The 27,972-nt window shown below is 37.9% G+C and overlaps 1 protein-coding gene across 1 annotated transcript; it reads left to right on the forward strand.

Moving 5' to 3' along the window:
* Positions 1-1,558: 1,558 nt before the first annotated feature.
* Positions 1,559-26,588, forward strand: LOC115816354 (butyrophilin-like protein 2). The gene is made up of 10 exons (XM_030779311.1): positions 1,559-1,577; positions 1,664-2,011; positions 2,107-2,382; positions 5,741-5,869; positions 13,397-13,447; positions 14,860-15,207; positions 15,302-15,577; positions 18,681-18,822; positions 26,304-26,355; positions 26,529-26,588. The coding sequence occupies exons 1-10, from the start codon at positions 1,559-1,561 to the stop codon at positions 26,586-26,588; spliced, it is 1,701 nt and encodes a 566-aa protein (XP_030635171.1).
* The last annotated feature ends 1,384 nt before the right edge of the window (positions 26,589-27,972 follow it).

The following is a 27,972-nucleotide window of genomic DNA, read 5'->3' on the forward strand; positions in this document are numbered from 1 at the left end:
CTTTTTCTTGTCTAATTTTTTCTTCTTTTGTGAATGCAATGCACTTCCGTAGTACTGTACACATCCTGTATTTAAACCGCAATACCAAAAATTAGATTATAATCTGACCACGAGTGTAAATACAATAAAGATCTGGAATATTCCATGACATGGCCCCATTATTACTTACATTGTGCCATGTACAGCCTCAGTCCTCAGAAATAAAATATTGTTTCTTTTCAAAGGTGGTGATTAAATGTTTCTATTCATATTGATACTGTAGGTCTGTCCCTGCCTATAAGAGAGACAGTGAACAAAGTTAGACATAGATGAACAGAAAAGATTTCATCTTGTTACACAAACTGTTGAATGTGTACCAGTATGTAAGATGGTTGTGTGTATTTGCTAGGCCTGGACCCGAATATTTGACTATTCACTGCTGATTACTACCGAAGCTCCAGAACCAAAAAATGGTATTCAGGACAGCCCTAGTATTTGCAACTCACTGTTTCAGTGTTTTAACAAATTGTAAACTTTGAAATAATTCCTCTTGTCACACACTTGTTGAATGAGTTTTACATTACTGCTAAATGAATGTGTGCAAGTTAATGTGTATGTGTGTGTGTCTTTGTTTCTAAGTCTATACTTTTTCCCCTTCATTTAAAGGTTTTTTTTATTGTTGTTGTTGTTATTGTTGTTTTTAAGTTGTCTGACTTATGGTTGTGGCTCATTCAGGAATGAAGTCTGTTTGTGTGTTTCTTCATGACACCTTTTTGTCCAGATCAGGTAAACCTTCACTGAGATGTTTGTGCTTCTCTCTTTCTCTCCTCTCTCTAATATTTCTGTGTTTTAGGCTTATGTGTCAGAGCTGGTGTGTTAAGCATTTTGGATTCTGTTTCAGTGACTTAAATCATAGTTTTTGAGAAAACATGTTCAGTGTTCTGCTAAAACAGAAGGTCTGTCAATTTTGTCCTTTTGCTCTGCTGGACACTTTGATTGTGTCATATAAGCTGTTGACCTGTTACTTTTGACAATGCAACAGCAAAAAAGTCATTTTTTTAAACAAATTGCCATTTCGAATGATTGCAGTTTCTTTACTGCAAAATCTAAACCATTTCATTGCATTAAGGCACTAAACTCAGGAAAAGGTGGAGACTGAGAATCTGGGTTAAGATAATGGGGAGATGCAATAACATGATCATCATAAACAATGTATGAAACAGGAGGTCCTTTTCAGATATTTTTATGACATACTGCACTGAATTTTTAAAGTTTAATTGTGGGGTTTATAAAGATAAATACACTTAGGAGTATGTGCTTGTAGTTTGGTACATAGTCTGTCATTGCAAGATAAGTGTTTTTACTTGGAAAAAGTGAAAGTATTTTAGTTTGGTAACATGCACATTAAGTCATTTTTTATGAAACCATTTCTTTCAGGAATGAAGTCTGTATTTGCAGTTTTCCTCTGCTTTCACTATATTCCAGTGTTCATATCTGGTAAACTATCATTTGAATTTTTACACTGTGGTGTGATTGTGTGTGTTTTTGTATCTAATAAGACTGTGTGTGTAGTGTTGACATGGCCTCCAAAGACATGGGTGTGTTTTGTGCAAATTAAATTATCTCCTTAACTCATCTGTTTGAATGAGGAATGTATTTTTTAATTCTGTTTGTCTGATTCCAGATCAGTTTCAGGTTGTTGGTCCAGATGATCCTCTTGTTGTTGGAGCTGGTGAAGATGTGATTCTGCCCTGTTCTCTCAAACCCAACATCAGTGCTGTGGACATGAGAGTGGAGTGGTTTAGACTCCATACATCAGACTCACTGGTGCATTTATATGACAGTGGAGATGAAAGTAAGGATCAGATTCAGTCTTACAGAGGGAGGACATCCCTGTTTAAAGAGGAACTGCAGAAAGGCAACGCTTCATTAAAACTCTCCAGAGTGAAGACCACTGATGAAGGGGAATACAGATGTGTTGTCCGGTCTGAAAACTGGTTTGATGATGTTTTATTCAGTGTCAGTGTTGCAGGTCAGAGACACATTCATTTAAAAAACACTTTGTGTTGTGACTATTTTATATTCTTTCCTAACAGTGATATTGTTTGTAATTTATACTTTTAACAGCTGTGGGGACCTACCCAGTGATCTCTATGGAGAGCTACAGTATTGGTAAAGGACTCAGTCTACTGTGTGAGATTAAAGGCTGGAACCCTGAACCTGAAGTTGTGTGGTTGGACAATGATGGAAACCTTCTCCCTGATGAAGATACAGAGACACTCAGAGACACAGAAAGTTTCCATATTAAAAAACATGTCACTGTACAGGACAGTAACACCAACAGGTTCTTCTGCAGAGCAATACTGAGAGATCACATGAAGGAGGCAGAGATTGTCATATCAAGTAACTCAACATTCAGAAAATCACAATTAAAATTTGTTTTGTAAAATGAACACAAATTTATTTTGTTTATTTGTTTCTTTTTTGAATGATCTTTATTTCATCTTGTTTGTGTGTTTCAGATAACATTTTTCATACCTGGAGGAGTGCTGTTAGCTGCATAATAGTTACAACTTTATTCATCATCATTGGATCAATTGGACTTTTTATCTATATTCGCAGAGTAAAAGGTAATTTGTAGATTCACAGTTTTTAATGTCCTCTTTAATATTCTGTGTGAGTTAGTGATAGGGGAAGGAAAAACAAAAGAAGGAAGACAAGGTCATTTTTTAAAGATGAGAAAGTGTAAGAGCAGGATACAGGACTGACACATTTTAAAGTCTTTGATTTTATAAGCATATTTTTAGTAACAGTAACCTACACTAACGACATGCGTTACCACATGAAAGAGAGAAAAACAGAGGGACAAAGAGAGAGATGGAAAAAGATGAAAGAAAAAAGAAGTTTTACAGATTTACTTTCAGTGTTGTTGAAACCCTGTATGTTAGAGAAAGAATTCAAAACTTAGCATTTTATTTGTATTAAATTACATGAATATTAGCAAAATTCTACAATAAAATACCAAACTAACATGAAATGCAGAAAGAGAGGAGGGGGAGGTTCTTCAGAGTCTGTGTGCTGTGGAGCTCAGCAGAGGAAAGGGAGAGAACAGAGGAGTGAAGAGTAACAGCCAGAGGTCCAGTGTGACTCAGTGTCATAAATATTTCTTTTCACTGTGTGATCACTGAAAACAGAGACTTGAGCAGTTAGAAAGACAACAACCAATGCCTCATGTTTACCATGCCAAAGATTCTACACCACAGTTGGCAATATGAATAGTACACAGGTTAATTAACTTTTATTGTCTCTTCTAGTGTCTGAGAGGACACATGCAGATGAGCCTATTTGAGTCCAGTTTAATTTTATTGTAAAGTCAATCCAATTCGAAGAAGTAAAGTTAATTAATGAGTAGATTAACATCTATTCTGCACATAAGATGGACAGCTACATGTCAGTCTTTAATAATTTGGTTACTGCTGTCTTGTGTATTTACAGAGCATGTCAAGGAAAAAGATGAACAGATACTAGAGGGTGAGTCTCTTTTGGTTTTAAGCAGATTGCTGAATGAATAATAATGTTGACTAATCAGAGCAGTGAGACATTGAGGGAGAATTTGGGCAGGTCACACACCAGACATGCGACCACCTTACAGAACACTTACAACACGTCCTATTGCCTATGGTGGTCTAGTCTGGAAATCCACTGGAGTGTCACTGGACCTTTCATTACTGAAACCTGTTGTCCAGTCATCCAACACAAACCCATGTTATATAAACATTTGCAACTCCTTCTGCCTGTAGTAGTCTAGTCTTCAGATCATTTATGGCTTTTTAGTAAGTGATGGAGGCAATTAAGAACAGCTGTATCCACCTGACGTTTTGGACGAAAACAGGAAATGTTTTTTGTAGCAGTGATTTACCAGAGAAGTTGGTCAGGAACAAATCTGAGGTTCTTGGTGCTGTGGGAGTTGTTTGTCTGTATGGAGAGTTCCTGTAGCAGAGTGGGTTTAATGGGAAAACAGGTGAACTCTGTCCTGTCCAGGTCATTTTTAAGGTGACAGTTGGACACCTATATGGATATATCAGACAGACAGACAGACAGAGATCTCCTCAGTTAACTGGGAAAAAGAGAGTGGGACGGAATGAAAGTGCTGTCATCACCATAGCAACGGCTTTGGACAGATCAAGCAGAATGAGAATGAGAATGGAACATGACAAAACCACTGTATATTAAATCTGTAGAAGTTAAAACTACAGATTGTAAGATCATACTTTCAGACACCTTTGACTCTGATGTTGTCGATATTTTCTAGTCACAAATTACAAATCTTGAACTCTTAACATGAGTTCTCACCTGCAATTTCAATCACCTTACATGTCTTTTGAGGATCTCATAACAGATACTTACACTGCGTAAGACCCCATGAATCGGACTTATACTGAATTAAAACTATTGAAAATCTTAACATGAGTTCACATCAGAGATTTCAGTTCATTGACCATCTTTTTGATGTGTGTTACTAATCATTTCATTTAGATCGAAATTATACCTGAAGTGAACTAGCTTATTGGTCATGCCATTGAGTTTTTAGTAATCCTCACATCACAGAACAACAAGAGTCACATTTATAACAGTAGAGGGTCTTTATCGTGGACATATTTATCGTACACATATAGTACTAGTATAGCCATAAAACACATGATGTAACACTCACAATGTTTATGGTCTGCTTTCAGAGTTTAACAGGACACGAAGAAAATATGCAGGTGAGTCTCATTTTCTCACTAATATTCCAAATCTTTAATTAAACATTCTGTATCACTGATGTAGAAAAACGTATACAGTAAATACTCATTGTATCATTGTTTGAACATCATACATCACCAAAACGGAAGCAATATGTCAGTTTGTATCATATAGTAATATTTTCACTGATCTGGTCATGTTATCCACACAGTGTGATTGTATGAAATGTTATATTAATGACATCACTCTACACACAGAGTAATCAGGGTTTCATTGTTTTAATCAAACGCTGTCAGATTCCATCAGTTATTAACCTCCATAACCATTACCTATAACATGATAACACATATTTAAATTGGTACTGTCTACATTTTCAAACCAATAAAGAAGCTCTGTTCGTGAGTTTGTATCATTCAGTAATATTTGTACTGATCTGTTCTTGTGATCCTTTCAGTGCAAACGTGTCCGATAGTGAGATGTTGTATTAATATCTGAACTATATATCATGTAATAAGCACTTCAGTAGTTTAGTCACAACTGTCTGATTCAAACAGTTATTAACCTCCATAATCATTATCTGTACTGTGATAATGCATGTTTAAATCAATATTGTCTACATTTCCCACAGTGGATATAAAAGTCAGTCATTTAAACATGTTTAATGGTTCAGTTCCAGTTGTACAGCTGACAGACTCAACCAAAACACCATATGATTATGACTTTCTTATTCTTTCTTATTCTTATGATTATGTCACACACACACCTCTGGAGTCACCATGGGGTTCAGTGTCTAACTCACACACACACCAGCAATGATGTTTGGGATTCAAACCTACAACCATTAGTTCACTAGTCTGCCTCACATTGTCATTACTACCACACAGTGTTAAAAACTGGATTTGTGTTAACAAATACTGTAGAATTCAATCAGATATAATCTTAATCCTGATACAATTATAATCTTTAGTTGATTAGTATTAACAAATACATTTAATGTTTTCGGTATTTTCCACAGCTGATGTGATTCTGGATCCTGATACAGCTCATCCAAACCTCATCCTGTCTGATGATGGGAAAGAAGTGACACATGGAGACACACCACAGGATCTCCCTGACAACCCAAAGAGGATTACCAACTGGTATAGTGTCCTGGGAAAGGAGGGGTTCTCCTCAGGGAGATTTTACTATGAGGTGCAGGTCAGTGGGAAAACTTATTGGTATTTAGGAGTGGCCAGGGATTCCATTAATAGAAAGGGAGATATTGATCTGATCCCTGAGAATGGATTCTGGACTGTGTGGCTGAGGAATGGGAATGAGTATAAAGCTCTTGATGATCCCTCTGTCCTCCTCTCTCTGAAACAGAAACCCCAGAAGGTGGGGGTGTTTGTGGATTATGAGGAGGGTCTGGTCTCCTTTTATGATGTGGAGGCCAGGTCTCATATCTACTCTTTCACTGGTCAGTCTTTCACTGAAACACTCTATCCATACTTCAGTCCCTCTCCTAATTATGGAGGTAAAAACTCAGCTCCACTGATTATCACTCCTGTGAGCCAAAATGAATAAGTTTTCAAAAGAAATTAAGTCAGTTGATGACAAAACAAAAAAGTCACAGCAGGAACATTAATTGTAAAGAAGGTTGTTGTAATAAAAAAGTGTAGTTTCTTTTTCAAATTAAGCTGCTTTGGAATTAAATTGCCAGTAAAAATCTGTGGAACACGGTGTGTTTCAGAGAAAGCAGAATAGATTCAGAAAAGACTCCAGTCATGCTTAGCGTAAGAACTGGGGTTTAAAATTCATGGGCCAATATTTGAAAATATGCTTTCCTTTGGAGCCATGATGGCTTCTGATTTCAGTCTCACTGCTTGACTAAGAATGGGGGCGACTGCAGTTGCAGCAGAATACAAGTGTTAATGACAACATGTAAACTCCTTGCTGATGAGGACTTCCTGTCATCCAGCACTTTTCACATTCAGCTCTGGAGAAGCACTGGGTAGAAAAGTCTTTGCTTTAATCCAAGATTATAGTCAAACTGTGGCCCGTGATCAGTTTTATTTCAGCCATACACAGTCACAAATGACATCTTGTTACAGTGACACACTAAACAAGCTGAGCTTTCTTGCGATAAGGATTTTTCCTGCAATATTCCATTGCTCCACAAGGGGGCTGAACACTTACACTAACTGCTAAGAATGAAAAACAACCTTTTTGGTCCTTTGTTGAAACTGAAGGCCCTGACTCCAATTGTGAAATGGAGTGATGCACTAGAAGAAGAGTGGGACATGGATGAACAGAGCTTTTGGGGAAAATGGGAACACAAATGTTTTATTTTTACAGACATGAGAGATAAAGCAGTTAGTCTCTTCGGTAAACAATTTGTGTCTTGAAAGAGTATAATATTTACCATCATTATGACCTGAACTATGTCACCTCTTTGTCTAAGTTATGAGGAGAAATGACAAAGAGAAAGACTGATGACCTGAAAGCTGTTGTGTCAATGATACAAAGCTCTTCATTCACACATTCAGGAGATCACATTCAGCCACCAAAACTGGCTACAATGGTTTAACTCTGGTGTCCATATGTGCTGGTGTTATCAGTTTATACAATTTAATAGATATATAATAGTTCAGAGCTCTGTATAAGACAAATCGAGAGATTGTGCCTCTGATTCAACAAATTGTACCCATCACAATTGTTTTTACTTTCAATTTGTTCAGATTTTTCCATTTATATCATGACCAATCATGTCAAAACTCACACCTATAACAATGTAGGCATACAATTTTCTTCACTATTGTAAGTTTTCTTTTATTTATTTGTTTTTATAGTTTGGCCCTCATGATAGAGGACTCACCTCTTAGATGACATTTGATATTTCAAGTTTCAAGTTCATTCAGAGCTCAGTAACAGTGTTTACAGTCTCAAAGGGCTTTACAGGCCCACAAGAAACAAAACAGGATGGCACCTCCTGATTTAATCCTCATGGCGGGCAAGAAAAAACTCCCTGAAAAACCTAGGTGTATCAGGAATAACAGGGTAAAAATGAGAGAAATCTTGAGAAGGACCACAGAGAGAGGAGACCCCCTCTTGGCCAGACAGTTGTGCAGTAGGTGTGGACCCAGAGGGCAATTACAATTTCAAATAAATACACAAAGATTACAAACACAGGGGATGGCCATGCTGACAGGGGGATGAAAGATGAGAACACCAGGACGGATCAGTCCGGAGGGCAGGAGGAGTCAGGATCACTGGTATCTCAGGAGTAGCATGTGTGGCTCTACAGAGAGAGAAAGAGAGAACTCACCCCCCATTTGGGTACCCCTCCTCTAATCTGATACACCACTGAAAGTTATTTAATCAGAAAACCCTTAATAAGTCAACTGAGGAGCTTTAACACAGAGCTACACTGAAATTTTGCTTTCCAGTAATTTTCCATGGATTCTATAGGGATTTGATAAATACTGTTTCAGACGACCTAGAAGAGGTCAAACTCCTCACCTGTACTGAGAAAGGACAGGCTGGGTCAGAGGTCTGTCTGGGGTGAGAGGTTATGTCTTTCTGTGTTACTGAGGTATTCATACGGGAGAAAAATGTGGTGTATTACAGTATAAAACGAACACTTGTAGACACTGGAAAGGTCATTCTGCAGTGAGATGTTTCAAATATTACATGTTCTCAATGTGCTTGTTCTATATTATGAATGTGTTAAATCAAGAATAAACTCATATGAGGAAAATATTGCATTTCTTTGTCTGTTGAGAAGTTACTGTCCTGCCATTGGAGGAGGTCTCAGTGGGTAACAAATCTGATTGGTGGGGGAGCTGCCTGCTGATTGGATGAGTGACATCATGATAAAGACATAATTTCTTATCTGGAAAAAAAAAGTTACCATGGTACTCAAGACTAGTGAAAGTAAATGAGTTAAAATATTATGATTATGTTAATATGACTGCGGTGCTATGACAAGGTTGTGACTGTTTAGGTCAGAGGTTTTGTTCCCATCTTGTGCTCATCGTTCCAGCCCTCACTCTAGAGGAACTAAAGTTTTTATTTAACATGATGAAGGAAAGAGGAGAGAGGAATGAGAAATCAGCAAATCTCAGAGAAAACTGAGAAATCCCAATCCCATCCATTCCATGACAGTGATATTATAAACAGGTTTGTAATTCCTCTATTCTGGAGAAGTTAACTGTGTCTGTGAAACTGTTTGTCATTCTCACCATATACACACACATTCTGACAAAAGAAACATTAAACGAAGCAGTGAAAACTGCTGTAACAGGGATGGTGTGTGTGTGTGCGTGTGTGTGTGTGTTTAAATAGCCACTGTCTCTTTGAGAGTAAGTAGTAATCGTAGAGTTGTTCTCAAGGGTGGGACTGTATGACATTATTTGGATTAAACAAAACTTAACTGAAGAGCTGAACTGTTGATCACCAAGACTAACTGAAGAGACAGCTACATATCTCCACTGCACAACTTTCAACAGACAGAGAGACAGAGCAGTCATCACTAACACAAAGGTGAGCAGTGTGTATGTATGTGTACATGTGTGCGTGAAATGGAGAGAGAGAGACAAGAGAGAGAGAGAGAGAAAGAGAGAAAGAGAGAAGGAGAGAGAAAGGGAGAGAGAGCATCTTCTAGGGCTTGTGGTCTAACCACGGAACAGGTGCAAAAACCTTCAGACACTCCACACTGAAGAAGACCTGCTACTGCCACATTACTGAATCTTTCAACTTACATGATCTGTTTTTTTTCACATTACTGACACTGTGTCTGCTTCCTGTCCCATATATATTAGGAATTTAGATACTTGTACTTTTATAGAATTAAAGAAGACAAAGACGTCATCGTCGGTTAAGGTAAAAGTAAGATCACTGTCAAGACAGAAAGAAATGAACATAAGGTCTCTAACTGACAGTGTGTCTGAGAACAACTGTTACATCCAGTCTTGAGTCTGTCTGTGACACTCAGAATATAATGAATTTGACTGTAACTATGGCATTTGTGTTGAACATATAACACTCCATTTCCCAGAATCCTCTCCTCATTTCCTTGTTTCCAGTTAAATACATTTTCTGACTATTTCACTGGTCATGTTATCATTCCATTCACTGCTGCAGATACTGCAGATACAGGCACACAAATAGGAAAGAGGTAAGAGAGAAGAAATCAAACCAGCTTCGGCAACACTGGGAGGCAGATGATGCTCTACTAAACTACAGGAATGTCAGATAGACAAGACAGATTACCTTCTTTCCTTCCTAATACTGATTGGTTCTCTCAAAGTTTCTATAGCAACCAAATTAAAATTGTTCTTCATCATTGTCGTCTTAGTCCTGCCCACTGAAAGTTTCAGGCTTGGTATCTGGTAAAGCAGTTTTATGACAACGTTATAAAAAATAAATCTGTACGTAGATTTTAATTTAAACAGTACTGAATTGAACCCTTGGTCTGTTTTAATCTGTAAAACATTTTTTAGCAGTGAAAATTCAGTGTTTACTAGAATAGTTTGTGTCTTATACAGGAGAGGTCTTATTAGGTCATGTTTCTCTCACCTTTGCTCACTGTGATTCACACCCCCCAGTGGTGAAATGGAGGAAATTCCAGACAAACAGAAAGACAGATGTGTCCATGAGGAAAGACAGTTTTTCACTGATGTTTCAGTAAATGTGTGCTGTGTGTGATCATTGTACAGTCTTGGGTATAATTATAAAGGGTATCCTATGGAGTATTTGTGTGTTTTATCTGTGACTGAATCTGTTGACTAACAGGTCCTACAGGTTAAAGTGCATTATGAAAAGATGAAAACAAAACCATGTTCTGTGTCTCTGTGTCTTTAAAGAAGAGTGTTGGGAATGTAAATTTAAGTCTGTACTTTTTCTTCTGCATTTAAAGTTGTTTTTATTTCATAAACTTGTCTGTTCTGGTTGTGGCTCATTCAGGAATGAAGTCTGTTTGTGTGTTTCTTCATTACACTGTTTGGATCAGATCAGACAAACCTTCACTGACACATTTATACCTCTCTCTTTCTCTCCTCTCTCTGGTGTCTGTGTTAGCATGTTTTAGGCCTATGTGTGAGATGTGAGGTGTTTAGTACATTTGACACTGTTTCAGTGACTTAAGTTATAGTGTTTGAGAGTTAAGTTATTTATTTATTTAATATTCTCTGTCCCATTAAAATAGATGCTTTATAATGTTTATTCTACTGCTCTGCCACATACTTCGAAGTTTTTCAAACAATTTTTAAACCTTTCAAATAAGTCGTTGACCTTTTTGCTTTTGACAATGCAATAACAGAAAAACATATTTTTGTAAGCAAACTGTCATTTAAAAAATCTTAATTATTTTCTTTGCTGTAAATTTCCTCACTGCCAGACTGCCTACTCATAAACGCATCTCTGAAATGTATAATTAATCTAAAAAAAAAAAAAAAAGATTCAAATTAATGTACTATCTCCCACAGTGGTTTCAGCAAGAATGCAGCCCCAATCCCTCACAACACAACAATACCACACTCAGAAATGGCGAACAGATCTTCCTGTGCCAACACAGATATTTCTGTGTCCACTAGGGGGCCCTCGTAACCTGGGTGGTGATCATAAATCGGTACAGTAACTGATGAGCCCCGGGTGAAACTCAAGAGGCAGTAAAAATGGTAGAGACTGGTGATGTAAATCAACTTCAAGTATCTGATTGGATGTAAAAATTGCATTTTGTCAGTTAAAACGATTGGACAAAAAGAATACGACTGAATGAAAAAATGTGATTGGATGACGAGATACTTTCGTTCACTTCCTAATTAGCGAACGTTTTCATTTCTGTCTTTGAGACATGGACGGTAAATGAGTCCTTACGGAGTGGACCGTAGAAAGTTGGAGCCGCATAAAAATACTGAAAAGGACTTGTAAATTGTCTAATGCTATAAACTTATTCTCTGATGAAGACTGCACGTTAGATAATCAGTAAACCAAAAACTAGACGGCTCACCACAACCTCACAGTAAGTTTACAGCATTTTATGGTGTGTTTATGGTGTGACTTTTATACACACACACACTTTCAACATACTTTGTGTTGTATAATCACCAGACTAAGACAAATTTATGAAACTTGTAACTGTAATGACCCCATTTTTGTCATAAATTGTTGTGTTTGGGCAGCAAAAAAGAGTAAGTGAAAATGAAACTGATGATACAGAGAAGTCTGAATGAACCAATCAGAGAGACTGCAAAACCACGTGGTGTTTCCAAATCAGCCATGTAATACCCCCAAAGTGAAGCAACAGAAACATTGCGCTTCCCAAAAACGTAGGGCATAACAGTAAAGTATACTCCACCCGAACAGGCAAATGATATATCGTATATCTGAGTGTTCGGGTCAGAGCAGTGAGTCACATTACTGATTATCAGCTTGGACAGAGTCTTACTGGACTTCCTGGTGAATGTGGAAAAATTACAATCACAGCCCCAAATTCCCTTAACTAGTTTTCCCACATGTAATAATGACATTTAAAATCTTGTGCTGATTCTTATTTCAGACAAAAATAAGAAAGGAGAATTCAGAATTGGTATTTAAAGGAGTTAGAAAACAGTTCAGATGTAAGAAGAGAAGGAAAATGTGGAAAGACACAGGATTTGTGAGATGTTTAGAAATACAATCTCCCTCTGTGTACTCATCACTCTAACACTTTCACTTATTGTAATGAAGGTAATGACACCCAATTCCACTGAGAGAGACAAACACAAGCAGAGTGAACCAGGACTGACTCCTTCATCTGACTCTGTTCATATTTAAAACTTTCATCTGGGCCTTTATTGGCATGCTAATAACTGTCAGAGAGGTTATCAGAGAATCCTATATATTTGTTTTTTGAGAGGAAAAATGAAATGACTGAGTGTATGAGAGAGAGAGAGAGAGAGAGAGAGAAATGGATTTACTGCCACAACCTGCCTGTGCTGAAGAAGCAGCAGATGATTGTTTTGATCATGAGAGAGAGAGAGGCCAGAGTTTTGAGCACTGTACATATCTTGCATTCAAACCAAAATACCGAAAATTAGATCACATTCTGACCAGGAGTGTAAATAAGACAAAGATCTGGAATATTCCATGACTATTCCACATTATTATTTACATTGTACCATGTACAGCCTCAGTCTTCAGAAATAAAATATCATTTCTTTTCAAAGGTAGTGATTAAATGTTTCTGCTCATAGTGATACTGTAGGTCTGTCCCTGAATACAGGAGAGACAGTGAACAAAGTCAGATTTGAAAGAACAGAAAAAGATTTCATCTTATTACACAAAATGGTGTGTCAGTTTGTAGGTGGGTGTGTGTATTTGGATGTCACTGTATCAGTGTGATAACAAGTTGTAAATTATGAAATAATTGAAATAATTCCTGTTGTCACACACTCGTAGAATGAGTTGTATATCACAGTTCAATTGTGGTGATGTTAATGTGTGTGCGTATGTGTGTGTGTGTGTGTGTGTGTGTGTGTGTTTTATATGTGGCTGAATCTGTTTACTAACAGGTCCTACAGGTTAAACTGCATCATGAAAAGATGAAAATAAAACCATTTTCTGTGTCTTTCTGTCTAAGTCTGAACTTTTTCTTCTCCATTCAAGGTTCTTTTTTTCATAAACTTGTCTGTTACGTTTGTGGCTCATTCAGGAATGAAGGCTGTTTGTGTGTTTCTTCATTTCACCTTTTTGTCCAGATCAGGTAAATCTTCACTGAGACATTTATACCTCCTCTCTCTGGTGTTTGTGTTAGCATGTTTTAGGTCTATGCGTCGGACCTGGGGCCTGTACTACAAAGCAAGATAAAGGTAACTTCTGGTTAAGTTAACTCAGAGTAAGTAGTAAACCACCTAATAGAAGAGCCGTATGGTTTCATTCTCTTAGCTAAACAAAGCCATTGGGCCCTTCTAGTAGGAGGTATACTACTTACTCTGACTTAACTTAACCAGAAGTTACTGGCATAAGCCAGTTACCTCGCTTCATAGTACAGCCCTCTGGTGCGTTTAGCATGTTTGATTCTGTCTCAGTGACTTAATTAATAGTTTTTGAGACAATATATTCAGAGTTCTGATAAAACAGAAGGTCTGTCATTTTTGTTCTATTACTCAGCTGGGCACTTTGGATGTTCTGAAGCACTTTTTGCACCTGTCATATAAGCTGTTGACCTGTTACTTTTGACAAGACAGCAGCAGAAAACATTTTTGTAAACAAATGGCCATTTCAAATGATTGCAGTTGTTTTCTTTAACAGCAAAATCTAAACCATTTGATTACATTGCCATCAAGTTTAGTGAACATGTAAAACATTAACACAAATACCTTGTTTTAGGCATTACCTTACGTTAGGCATTAAACTCAGGAACCGATGGAGACAAGAGAAACACATATTTTTGTAAACAAATGGCCATTTTTAAAAATGCAATTCTTTTCTCCACTGCAAAATCTAAAGCATTTTTTAATCGTCACGCCAAGACTTTAGTCAGTATGTACGACAAGTAACAGAAATACTTGAGGCACTAAACTCAGGAAAAGGTGGAGACTGAGAATCTGGGTTAAGATAATGGGGAGATGCAATAACATGATCATCATAAACAATGTATGAAACAGGAGGTTCTTTTCAGATATTTTTATGACATACTGCACTGAATTTTTAAAGTGGAATTGTGGGGTTTATAAAGATAAATGTACTTAGAGTATGTGCTTGTAGTTTGGTACATAGTCTGTCATTGCAAGATAAGTGTTTCATTTAGTTTACTTACTTTTAGTGTAATTACTTTTACTTATTGGAAGCTGTAAAAAGTATCTGAGTTTGGTAGCATGCACCTTAAGTTGTTTTTTATGGATCTGTTTTTTTCAGCAATGAAGTCTCTGTTTGCAGTTTTCCTCTGCCTTCACTACATTACAGTGTCCAGATCAGGTTAACCATCATTTGAATTTTTACACTGTGGTGTGATTATGTGTGTGATTATCTGTGTGTTTGTATCTAATAAGACTGTGTGTGTAGTGCTGACATGATCACCAAAGACATGGGTATGTTTATTGAAATTATGTTGTCTCCTTAACTCATAACTTTGAATGAGGAATGTATTTTTCAATTCTGTTTTTCTGATTCCAGATCGCTTACAGGTTGTTGGTCCAGATGGTCCTCTTGTTGTTGGAGCTGGTGAAGATGTGATTCTGCCCTGTTCTCTCAAACCCAACATCAGTGCTGTGGATATGACAGTGCAGTGGTTTAGAGTCTATACATCAGACTCACTGGTGCATTTATATGACAGTGGAGCTGAGAGAAAGGATCTGATTCAGTCTTACAGAGGAAGGACATCACTATTTAAAGAGGAACTACAGAAAGGCAACACTTCATTAAAACTCTCCAGAGTGAAAGTCTCTGATGAGGGAGAATACAGATGTGTTGTCCAGTCTGAAAATTGGATTGATGATATTTCCTTCAGTGTCAGTGTTGCAGGTCAGAGACACATTCATTTAAAAACAGTTTGTGTTTTTACTATTTTATATTCTTTCCTAACAGTGATATTGTTTGTAATTTATACTTTTAACAGCTGTGGGGACCTACCCAGTGATCTCTATGGAGAGCTACAGTATTGGTAAAGGACTCAGTCTATTGTGTGAGATTAAAGGCTGGAACCCTGAACCTGAAGTTGTGTGGTTGGACAATGATGGAAACCCTCTCCCTGATGAAGATACAGAGACACTCAGTGACCCAGAAAGATTCCATGTTAAAAAACGTGTCACTGTACAGGACAGTAACACCAACAGGTTCTACTGCAGAGCAATACTGAGAGATCACATGAAGGAGGCAGAGATTGTCATATCAAGTAACTCAACATTCAGAAAATCACAATTAAAACTTTTGTAAAATGAAAACAAATCCCTATTAATTTATTTTGTTTATTTCTTTTTTGAATGATGTTTATTCATCTTATTTGTGTGTTTCAGATAGCATTTTTCATACCTGGAGGACTGCTGTTAGTTGCATAATAGTTGCAGCTTTATTCATCATCACGGTATTAATTGGACTTCTCCTCTATGTTCGTAGAGTAAAAGGTAATTTGTAGATTCACAGTTTTTTAATGTCCTTTTTAATATTCTGTGTGAGTTAGTGATTGGGGGAGGAAAAACAAAAGAAGGAAGATAAGGTCATTTTTTAAAGAGGAGAAAGTGTAAGAGCAGGATACAGGACTGACACATTTTAAAGCCTTTGATTTTATAAGCATATTTTTAGCACAGTAACCTACACTAACGACAGGCTTTACCACATGAAAGAGACAAAAAACAGATGGACAAAGAGAGAGATTTTAGGGTAATTTTTGTGTTTCATGTAGGCATGTGTCAGTTTTGTTTTTTTGCCAGTTTATTTTTCCATCATCAGTTGCTTTTTATCATCCTCTGTGTCAATATATTCAGTTCAGACAATCCTTTAGAATTATTCAGGTTAACAGTTCCAAACTCAATGTGGCCTATCAAATATATGAAGATACAATATTGAAATGATACTTTTTAGATTCACTTCCATTGTTATTTTATATATAAAAAATACATACATGCATATTCAGTGAATTATTGAAGGAACTGTTTTATTTAATAAATGATGTTCAAAGAAAAAAAAAAGCTTTATTTTCAGTATTGTTTAAACCCTATACATTAGAGAAAGAATTCAAAATGTAGCATTTTTTGAGTTAAATTACATGAATAACAGCAAATTCTACAATAAAATACCAAATTAACATGAACTCCTTCAGAGTCCATGTGCTGTGGAGCTCAGCAGAGGAGAGGGAGAGAACAGAGGAGTGAAGAGTAACAGCCAGAGCTCCAGTGTGACCCAGTGTCATAAATGTCTCTTTTCACTGTGTGATCACTGTAAACAGAGACTTGAGCAGTCAGAGAGATCACAACCAATGCCTCATGTTTACCATGCCAAGGATTTTACACCACAGTTGACAATATGAATAGTACACAGGTTAATTAACTTTTATTTTATTTTCCAGTGTCTGAGAGGGCACATGCAGGTGAGTCTACATGATAGTTTAATTTTAACATAAAGTCAAAGAAATTCAAAGAAGTAAAGTTAATTAATGAGTAGATTAACATCTGTTCTGCACATAAGGTGGGCAACTACATGTCAGTCATTAATCATTTGGTTACTGTTCTCTATGTGTATTTACAGAACATGTCAAGCAAAAAGATGAACAGATACTAGAGGGTGAGTCTCAATTTTCTCTCAGCTGGGATGTTTGAGATTTGATGGAAGCAACTGAGAACAGCTTGAATCCACCTGACGTTTTGGAGGAAAACAGCAACGGTATTTTGTAGCAGTGATTTACCCAGAGAAGTTGGTCAAGAACAGCTCTGAGGTTCTTGGTGTTGTGGGAGGAGTTGTTTGTCTGTATGGAGAGGTCCTGTATCAGAGTGGGTTTAATGGGAAAGCAGGTGAACTCTGTCTTATCTAGGCAAAAAAATATTAAAAATCATAACATAAGTTCACATCAGGGATTTCAGTTCATGGACTTTAGCCATCTATTTGATGTGAACTCCCAGGTGTTACTAATTATTTCATTTAGATCTAAATTCTGCCTGAAGTGAACCAGTTAATTATTCATGTCATTGAGTTTTCATTGATCTTCCCATCACAGGACAACAAAAATCTTATAACCTATAAGAGTAGAGGGTCTTTATCATGCACATATTTATCATAGATGTATAGTCCTAGCATAGACATAAAATATATGACATAACGCTCAAAGCGTTTATGATCTGTTTTCAGAGTTCAACAGGACACGAAGAAAATATGCAGGTCAGTCTCATTTTATCATTAATGTTCAAAATCCTTAATTAAACATTCTGTATCACTGATATAGAAACACTCATACAGTAATATTCTGTATTCTGTTCTGTTAATTAAACTTCCTAAATCACCGAAGCAGTATGTCAATTTGTATCAAACAGTAACATTTCTATTGATCTTGTCATATGATCATGTAAGTGTGAATGTTAATAACTTAATAACAGCACTTTAGACACAGATCAATCAGGGTTTTATTGTTTAATCCAACATTTTCAGATTCAAACAGTTATTAACCCCCATAATCATTATCTATATGTGATAACACGTGTTTAAATCAGTATTTTTTACATTTCTGAAACCAGTACAGAGGCTGTTCGTGAGTTTGTATCATTCAGTAATATTTTTACTGATCTGTTCTTGTGAGCCTTTAAGTGCAAACGTGTCCGATAGTGAGATGTTATATTAATATCTGAACTATAAATCGTGTAATAAGTGCTTTAGTAGTTTAGTCAAAACTGCCTGATTCAAACAGTTATTAAGCTCCATAATCATTATCTATTATGTGATAACATATTTTAATCAGTATTGTCTACATTTCCCACAGTGGATGTAAAAGTCAATCATTTAAACATGTTTAATGGTTCAGTTCCAGTTGTACAGTTGACAGGCTTAACCAAAACACCATATGATTATGAATTTCTATGTCACACACACACACCTCTGGAGTCACCATGGGATTCAGTGTCTAACTCACACACACACACCAACAATGATGTTTGGGATTCAAACCTACAACCATTAGTTTGCTAGTCTGCCTCACATTGTCATTACTACCACACAGTGTTAACAACTGGATTTGTTTTAACAAGTATTGTATAAATCAATCAGATATAATCTTAATCCTAATACAATTATAATCTGGAGTTGATTAGTATTAACAAATAGATTTAAATGAATGTTTTCTGTATTTTCCACAGCTGATGTGACTCTGGATCCTGACACAGCATATCCTAAACTCATCCTGTCTGATGATTTGAAACAAGTGACACATGGAGACACACGACAGAATCTCCCTGACAACCCAGAGAGGTTTGATAAATGTAGTTGTGTCCTGGGAAAGGAGTGGTTCTCCTCAGGGAGATTTTACTATGAGGTGCAGGTCAGGGGGAAGAGTAAATGGGATTTAGGAGTGGCCACAGAGTCCATCAACAGAAAGGAAAATATTAAACTGTCACCTAAGAATGGATTCTGGACTGTGTGGCTGAGGAATGGGAATGAGTATCAGGCTTGCGCTGATCCCGATGTCCCCCTCTCTCTGAAACAGAAACCCCAGAAGGTGGGGGTGTTTGTGGATTATGAGGAGGGTGTGGTCTCCTTTTATGATGTGGAGGCCAGGTCTCATATCTACTCTTTCACTGATCAGTATTTCACTGAGAAACTCTATCCATTCCTGAGTCCCTGTAATAATGATGGAGGCAAAAACTCAGCTCCACTGATTATAACTCCTGTAAGTCAAATTGAATGAGATTTCAAAAGAAATGAAGTCAGTTGATGACAAAACAACAAAGTCACAGCAGAAAAAAGAAAGCTTGATAAAGAATGGGGCTGACTGTAATTGCATCAGAATGAGAGTGTTAATCACTGCGTGAAAAGAGGTGTATCCGGACTGGAATACTCCTGTATATTCCCAGATACTCCACAGATAATTGGTTGTATCTGGCAGTTTGCAGCTCTGTTACGCGGCATGGAATTTGTCACGGTCCTGCCCTACTCTTCCAGATCCTAGTCCATGTTTTCGTTGTGTCTTGTCATGTATGTCTTGTCTGTCTGTTCCAGGTTGCGCCGGTCCATGTTTTACACTGCTTCCTGCCTGGTCCCTGCTGACCTGCTGCCATTTACCTCATCAGCCACTGCGTTTAAATCCTGTCTGTTTCCCCACTAGTTTGCCGGTTTATCTAGCCATTCTCATGTTTCCTGTGTTGGTTTGTTTGCATCATTCCGGTTACCTTTTTGACCTTTGCCTGTTCTTTGGATAGTGTTTTTGCCTGTTGCCTTTTTGACCTTTGCCTGTTTTTTGGACATTGTTTTTGCCTTGTGTTTTTGGAACTTCTGCCTGTTTTTTTCTGTCTCTCTGTGCCTGACCTTCTCTGCCTGTTTTTGACCACTGCCTCTGTCTCTGCCCACTGGTACCATCACCATTATTCAGTCTTTTGGATTTCTTGGAAGATAACACTTCATTAAACACCTGCTAAAATATGTTCTGTCCTCTGAGTCTGCTTTTGAGTGCTCAGTCAACCAGGCCTCACTGGCCCTAACAGGAATGCTCCTGATATGTACCAGGTTTGGGGGTCTGCCTAGAGCCCTTAGTTGCCATGGTGTATAATCCCTTGGGGGCGACCAGGTATCCTGCAATTGGTCAAAAGTATACTTTGGATTGGTGGAGCAATGCCTTGCCCCTCCTCTAAAACCCTTCCCCATTGGTCCATTGTGTGTCCCCAGACATGATTTCATATGGTTTATATTATTAATATTTTATTATCACTGGTGGTGTTGTTTTATGTTCATAGGTAGACTGTACAGATAGTCTGGCAAACAAAAATGAATTACACAAATTTTATTATAAATAAAGAAAATACAGTATAATCCGCACCAACTCGTGCATGGTGATTCACAACATATCTTTGATCTTTGTCCAGTCTATTCTGTAGCACCCCACACAGTGCAACTCTGTGCTAGGCAGGAGGACCCACGCTGGCCTTCCATCCAAGATGGCGGCGTCCTCTTCAGAAATTATATCTACTGATGCAGTCCTCCATATAGCAGCCTCTCCCTCAGTTTAAAGAACACTAGCTCTGGCATTGTGCGGCTGCAAAACACAGAGAAAACAGAAATTAGATCACTGAAAATAGCAAATGGAGAAAAAGTCTAAGAACTACTGGGGAAATGATGTTTTGACTTACTCTTCTCCTCCTTTGCCTCATTCGAAAGGCAATCCTGCCCCCCTCTTTGTTCTCCAGATTCCCCTCTTGGTTCATCCTGTAACTCTTTCGAATAGTCTCAATAGGTCTTGCAGGATGCTAGAGAGAAAAAAAAGTGGAGAAGAAAGGAAGATTGATTAAAAGTTTGTTTAGAATTCCAGGCACTGCTATGAAACGATCGCGATGATATAATCTACCAACAAAACACGTCTTACTTTGTCTGTGCACGTATTGTTTTCAGCATTATGCATTCTCCGCACAGCTTCCTGTAGAAGCAACATTAGTGCAAGAGTTCAACCATATTAAGGGATAAAGCAGATAAAGAAATGCAAACGTATCAAAATGTGAGGCAGTCAAAGATAAAAGCCAGAAGGTTACAGAAATAAACTTACCGAAACAGAGTTATTTCCCGCTCGTCTTCTTTTTTCGGGCAGACTCCTCTTGCCCCTCTTTGATGGGACTCCATTCTGTTCAACCGCCGAATAACATTCTCCATGAAAGTTTACTGCTGTTCAGACATCTTCTTAAAAAATGCATTTAACGGGAACACCAGTTGTTTGTTTTCGTTCGGACTCGGCGTTGGAAAAATTGGATTTTCCCGACTCATGTGTAGCCTCTCCACTCCGCTGTCCGTTCGAAAACTCAAGTGTTCTTTTGCAAATCATCTTCAAAATGCACACTATCGACAGAATACGGAGTACAACTGCTGTAATCCTTCAGTGACTTGCTTCTCCTACGTACAGGTAACCCCTTCCCCAAAGCGACTTTCGCTGCAGTTACACACTATGCTAGTGGTTGCTGCCAATCCACGCCATGCACGCACAAAAACTGATTGGACAGGACTCAACCTTAGATTCTAAGTGGGTGGTTTGAAAACGGGGCGTGTCCTCGTACTGAGGAGAAACATTCCAAACAAAGCGAGGAACAACAACAACAAAGACTTTTGTACCCTGTAAGCTTAAAAAAAAAAAAAAAAGCCTCATGTACCCTTTGTCCCGCATCCCGCATATTGAGATAATGTCCCGCATTTTCGCTGGTTGTTTGGTTTTTAACTGTCAGAAATAAAAAAAATAAATGGATCCATTCTTTTACCCGCCCGGCACATGAGCCGCTTATGCCGTTGCGGCATAATTTCTAATCTCCTTAATAGCGCTATGTCAAAAGCAGTAAAAATGCAACATAGCCGAGTTTTTTTTAAAAAGCCTTGCTTTTACCCAATGGCTGAGAGGACAGCATTGAGAGCGGTCATCAAGAGGCTGTGGCGGCCATCAATCAAACTGTGCAGCTGTGGGGCTGTTGAATTTATTTGCTACGTCAGAAAAACCAAATTTAGTAAAACTTTACAGATATGAAGGTAAACGCTGTCAGCCGACATCATAGTCAAAAAGAAAGGAAAAATTTCTTTTATCTTTTTATCTTTCATCCCTTCTGACCATGCTACTCATCCAGTATTAATGGCTTGATATAAAGATTTGCACTGAAATTGTTTTATTTTATGTAATATTTTATTTTGAGCCTTATTTATTCTTATAGTTGGATTTGGTCAGGGGTTTAACTTGAAAGACTTGAACTGTATGATGCCTGCTGCTTTGCTTAAGTACAGTTGCCTTTGATGGGCCTGTAATGGCCAATGCATGCTGGATGTCTATCAATACAAGTGTATACAAGTGTTTCTTATTCAGTTAGCCTGACATTATATCTAAGTTTTACGTTATCTCTCAGCGTTGGTAACATGTCCCACATTGTCCCACACAAACTTACTACTTGTCCCCCATTTGGTCTGTTTGCGTCTGGTCACCCTATACCTTTGACCCCAAGTAAAGGACAGTTGCATAACCATCAAATGTATAATTAATGAACCTCTCATTTAGACTTTTTTTAAAATTATGTTTTCAGTGTGTTTTTGTGTGCTCCATCTGAAGAGTCTGTTGTAATTTAGCTGCACGACAGTGCAATGACAATAAAGGCTATATGGGCCTACCACTGCTGTATTATACATCATGCAACACCTAACAAATTTGTGTGGTTTTCAAAACATAGCCTAAATATTACATATAGGCTAACTGATGGAAAGTTACAGCAAAGAAGGGGGCCAGGCTTCTGTACCCAGTCCCACCTAGACCACTGACTGTTATTAGCATTTGAAAGGCCAAGCCATCAGCTAATGACTGTGGTCACGCGGATGCCTGAAAATCTCCGTCTAACAGTTGTATTCGGACATTTACGAGTTTTCAGGTCCGTATAACAAAGTTCTGCGGGCATCCGAATACCTCTGGCAAACAGCAGGTTTGGCGGAAGTTTACTTTATCCGGATATTTCCGAATACACCGCTTTTCACGCAGTGTATATCATATATATGTGCTAAAGTCTGAATGAAATGAAATATATAGAACATTGTGCCATGCCTGGGGATTTGAGGCATTAGCCTGCAGCTACTGAAGATGGTCTAGCAAGTCTTGCTACCCTATCATCAATAAAAACTGGAGATTAACGATGCTGGAGTGCTGAAGGCAGATCATAGTGTTTTTGATATTGTTACAGTTTAGCCAATATTTCAGTCTGTTTGGTTCTGTTCATATACAGACAAATCTGGGTTGAGTATACCTTACTCTTACTCACAGTATACTTTACTGATGCTGAACACAGTTTATGATATACGACATAGGCCTGTATCATATAAACGGTTAGGTTTTTCTTTTCTCAGCGTGTGTGTGCACACGCACACACACACATTTAACTATACATATTTAATTTTTAATTATTAATATTTGTGTATTGTCACAGCCTGAAAGTAACTTAGTTTTGGACCCCAAAGTGCTGGAAACTGCATTATTTTCATATTGCTGATATTTTATTCTGTTATTCTGATATTCTACGTACTTTAATATTTTAATCTGATACACTCTGTTCATATACAGGCACTCGATGTTTGGGTTGAGTATACTTTCCGCTTATGCCTGAAAGTGATTACTGAAAGATTTCTCTGTATCATGATGGTCAGTTTCATTTTCACTTTCTCTTTTTTGTGGCCCGGACACAACAATTTATGATAAGAATAGGGTTACTATACTTGCAAGTTTCATAAATTCGTGGCTGGGCAGAACACACACGACATAGTCTAGTGATTATACAACACAATGTATGCTGAAAGTGTTTGTGTGTAAAACTCACATCCTAAAACGCACCGCAAAAAAAAACGAACTCACGATGTAATCTTACCGTGAGGGTGCGGTGCGCTGTTCAGTTGACGGTTTAGTGGTTAGCTATTGCGTAGTCTTCATTAGAGAACGTGTTTATAAGCACTAGATAATTTGCAAGTTCTTTTCTATACTTTTATGCGGCTCCAACTTTGTACGGACGATTCCGTAACGTCTTATCGTATCTCAATGACAGCGTTCTCTAATTGGGAAGTGAGAGAGAGTATCCCGTCATCCAATATTTTTCCATTCAATCTTATTCTTTTTGTCCAGTCTTTATAACGGAAAAAATGTAATGTTTACATCCAATCAGATACTTGAAGTTGATTTACGTCACCAGTCTCTACTATTTTTACGGCCTCTTGGATTTCACCCGGGGTTCATTAGTTACTACCGATCTAAGATCACCATCCAAGCCACAAGGGCCACCTAGTGGATATAAATATCTGTGTGGGCATAGGAGCACAGTTCTGAGTGTGGTATTGTTGTGTTGTGAGGGACTGGAGCTGCATTCTTGATGAAACCACTGTGTGAAATAGTACCTTTGATTTGAATCTCTTAGATAAATTTACACATTATACTTTTTCTATTATTTTCAGTAGCTGAACTGAGACTCAATGTCTTGTATCTGTGTTTCATTGTTCTAGACATATTCTGTAAACACACATTGAGAACGGTAATTAAATTATTATTAACAAAATTAAATTAAGTATAGATTATAGAGGCCACTGATCATTGGGGAAAAAAATGATATATTACATTCCAACATGAAATTACCCAATCTTTTTTTCTCTCTCTCTCATGAGGTAACGCATGTCGTTAGTGTAGGTTACTGCTCTAACAATATGCTTTTAAAATCAAAGTCTTTAAAATTTGTCAATCCTGTATTCTTCTCCTACATTTTCTCTTGTTTTAAAAAGGAACCTGCTTTTGTTTGTCCTCCCCCAGCAACTGACTCATACAGAATATTAAAAACTGCATGTCACACTGGGAATCTGCAAAGAAAGCTTTCACTCTACGCATACAGAAGAAAAGTCATATTAATCCAGCCATGATCACTAAAGCTACATATGAAAATGAAAATAATAGCAGTAACACACAAAAGAGATGAGAAAAAAAACATTCAGAGGAGAAATATAGACACAAGATAACAGGATTAACAGGACCAACAACCTTGTTTTCAGGACCAATAACCTGAGACCACAAACAGAGCAGAAAAATGTAGTCCTCATTCAAACTGAAGAGCTAACAAGACAACATAATTTGTACAAAACATACCCATGTCTTTGGTGGGAAACTGAGCTCTACACACAGTCTTATTAAATGCAAACATACACATGCAATCAAACAACCCTGTAAAAATTCAAATGATGGTTTACCAAATCTTACTACTGTAATGCAGTGAATACAGAGGAAAACAGAAAATACAGACTTCATTCCTGAAAGATATGGTTCCATAAAAAAAACAACTTAAGGTGCATGTTACCAAACTAAAATACTTTCATTTTTTCCAAGTAAAAACACTTATCTTGCAATGACAGATTATGTACCAAACTACAAGCACATACTCTTAAGTATATTTATCTTTATAAACCCCACAATTAAACTTTAAAAATTCAGTGCAGTATGTCACAAAAATATCTGAAAAGGACCTCCTGTTTCATATATTGTTTATGATGATCATGTTCCTGCATCTCCCCATTATCTTAACCCAGATGTAAAGTAAAGTAAATCTCTGTGATCGCACACACACACTGTGAACAGTGAACAGTGAATTTGTCCTCTGCATTTAATCCGTCCAACACACCAGTAGTGAACACACACACACACACCAGACACAGGAGCAGTGGGCAGCTGGGGGCATTGGGGTTAAGTGCCTTGCCCAAGGGGCCTGGGTCCTGAGAATCGAACCAGCAACCCTTCACAAGCCCGATTCTCTAACCTCTAGACCACAGCCGCCCACAGATTCTCAGTTTGTTTACAGAAATATGTTTTTCTGTTATTGTATTGTCAAAAGCACATGGTCAACAGCTTATTTGATAGGTTTACAAATTTTCTGAAAAGGTTCAAAGTGCCTGGCAGGGCAATAGAATAAACATGACTGACGATCTATTTTAATGGGACACAGAGTATTATATATATACATTATCATGTACTTACTCATTTTTTAGAGTTTATGCTTAGAAGTGATACTGCAGGACTGAGTGGGGAGTAGGCATTCCATTGTACTTGTCACGCATGACAATAAAGAATCCTGAATTTTGAATCTCACTTGTAACTCTGTTATTTTCCTGTAACTGACTTGTGTGAGTATCTAGCCTGATAATGAACTTAGCAGTGGCACTTACTCAACAATCAGCTCCTCAGTGGTCATTTGCTTGGTATTGGGCTTTGCCTGTATTGGAAGTTGCTTTGGATAAATGCATCTGCAATATAAATAATTGTAAGTGTATGGGAACAGTGTTATGAGTTCTGTGCTCTCCTTCAGTACAGAAGAGACACACACATGTCTGATCATCTCTGCAGAACAGCTCCAGGGGTCTCTCATGTTTCTTACAGATATAATCCTCCACATTCTCCACAGGATCAATCAGTTTGTGTTTCTTCAAGGCTGGGACTCTCTGTTGAGGCTCCAGGTGAGTCTCACAGTAAGAGGTCAGACACACAAGACAGGACTTCAGCACCTTCAGTTTGTGGATATTACAGACATCACAGGACACTTCTTCGTATGTGGCAGTGTTACCCCTCATTTTAAAATGATCCACAACATCTCTGAGAGTTGTATTGATGTTGAGTTTATGTCTTACAGAACATTTCTCTTTACACAGTGGGCAGTAGTGGTGTGAACTGGTCTCCCAATGTGTTCTGATACAGGTCAGGTAGTGTCATTCTGACACATTCACACAGATAGAACACTGGATCTGCTCCTCAGCCTGGAAACTAATGAAGGAAGCCATGTCTGGACACATCGAGAACTGGACATAGGGAGAACTATATCAAATGAGGCATTTATGAATTTTGTTTAGCCATTTGCTCATTGGCATAATCTTGCCAACACGTCGACCAACGTTCAGCCGACATTGTGACCTGATGTTTATGAGGATGTACATTTCAGAACCATTGAACATTAAAGATAAAAAGACAGATATGGTACAGATTTGATTTGTAATAGTTGGTCTTTAATGAGTGGCGCTGTCACCTCACAGCAAGAAGATCTCGGGTTTGATTCCCAGCCGGGCGGAGTGTGGAGTTTGCATGTTCTCCCTTTGTTCTGCCTGTACCTGCGTGGGTTTCATCTTACAGTCCAAAGACATGCAAGTTAGGCAGACTGGAGACACTAAATTGCCTCTAGAAATGAATCTGTGTGTGAGTGCATTTGTCTGTGTGTCCGCCAGGCAATGGACTGGCCTGTCCAGGGTGTTTCCCTGCCTTTCACCCTATGAGCACTGGGATAGGCTCCAGCAACCCCCCCCCCCCCCCCCCCGACCCTATTTAGAATAAGTGGCTTAAATAATGAGAGTGAGTGGTTTTTAATGAAAGACGCTGGAACTTTGATTTCTTTTCTATTTCTGTTTCTATTCCTGTGCATGTTTCGTTCAATATTTTGTCCATTAACGGTTCAACAGCAACTGGGTAATCACACAACAGTGTCATCAAACACTTTCTTTACTCTTAACTCTTAGGTGACATTGCCTTCCTTCACAGGCTTTCAATGGAAACAGTGACACTGCTGTTAAAATAAAACATAAAAGAAATAAATGCATTTTTCGAACCTTTCAATGTGAACAGAAAACAAATGAATTTGCATTTTATCATCACTGCTCTTCTGTTTGTGTGTTTGTTTGCTTGTTTCTATAGTGAGGATGAACACAAACATTTCCATGGCTCCAGTAGTTATGTGCAGTGATCAGAGCTGATGGAAAAAGATTTGTACTGTAACACAGATCAGTATTTATCTGACACTTTACACAGCCTGTGGTGGAGATAAGTAGTATAGAGGTTACCATGGTAACAGTGCCAGTGGTCTAGTTAAGTTTAAGTTTCAGTGACTGCACACACACAGCGAGCAGTGAATTTGTCCTATGCATTTAACCCATCCAACACACCAGTGAATTTGTCCTATGCATTTAACCCATCCAACACACCAGTAGTGAACACACACACATCAAACGCAGGAGCAGTGGGCAGCCTCCTTGGTGAGTGCCCGGGGAGCACTGGGGTTAAGTGCCTTGCTCAAGGGCATACAGCCGTGG

This window comes from Chanos chanos, chromosome 7 (genome assembly GCF_902362185.1).
Source record: "Chanos chanos chromosome 7, fChaCha1.1, whole genome shotgun sequence".
Lineage (NCBI taxonomy): Eukaryota > Metazoa > Chordata > Actinopteri > Gonorynchiformes > Chanidae > Chanos > Chanos chanos.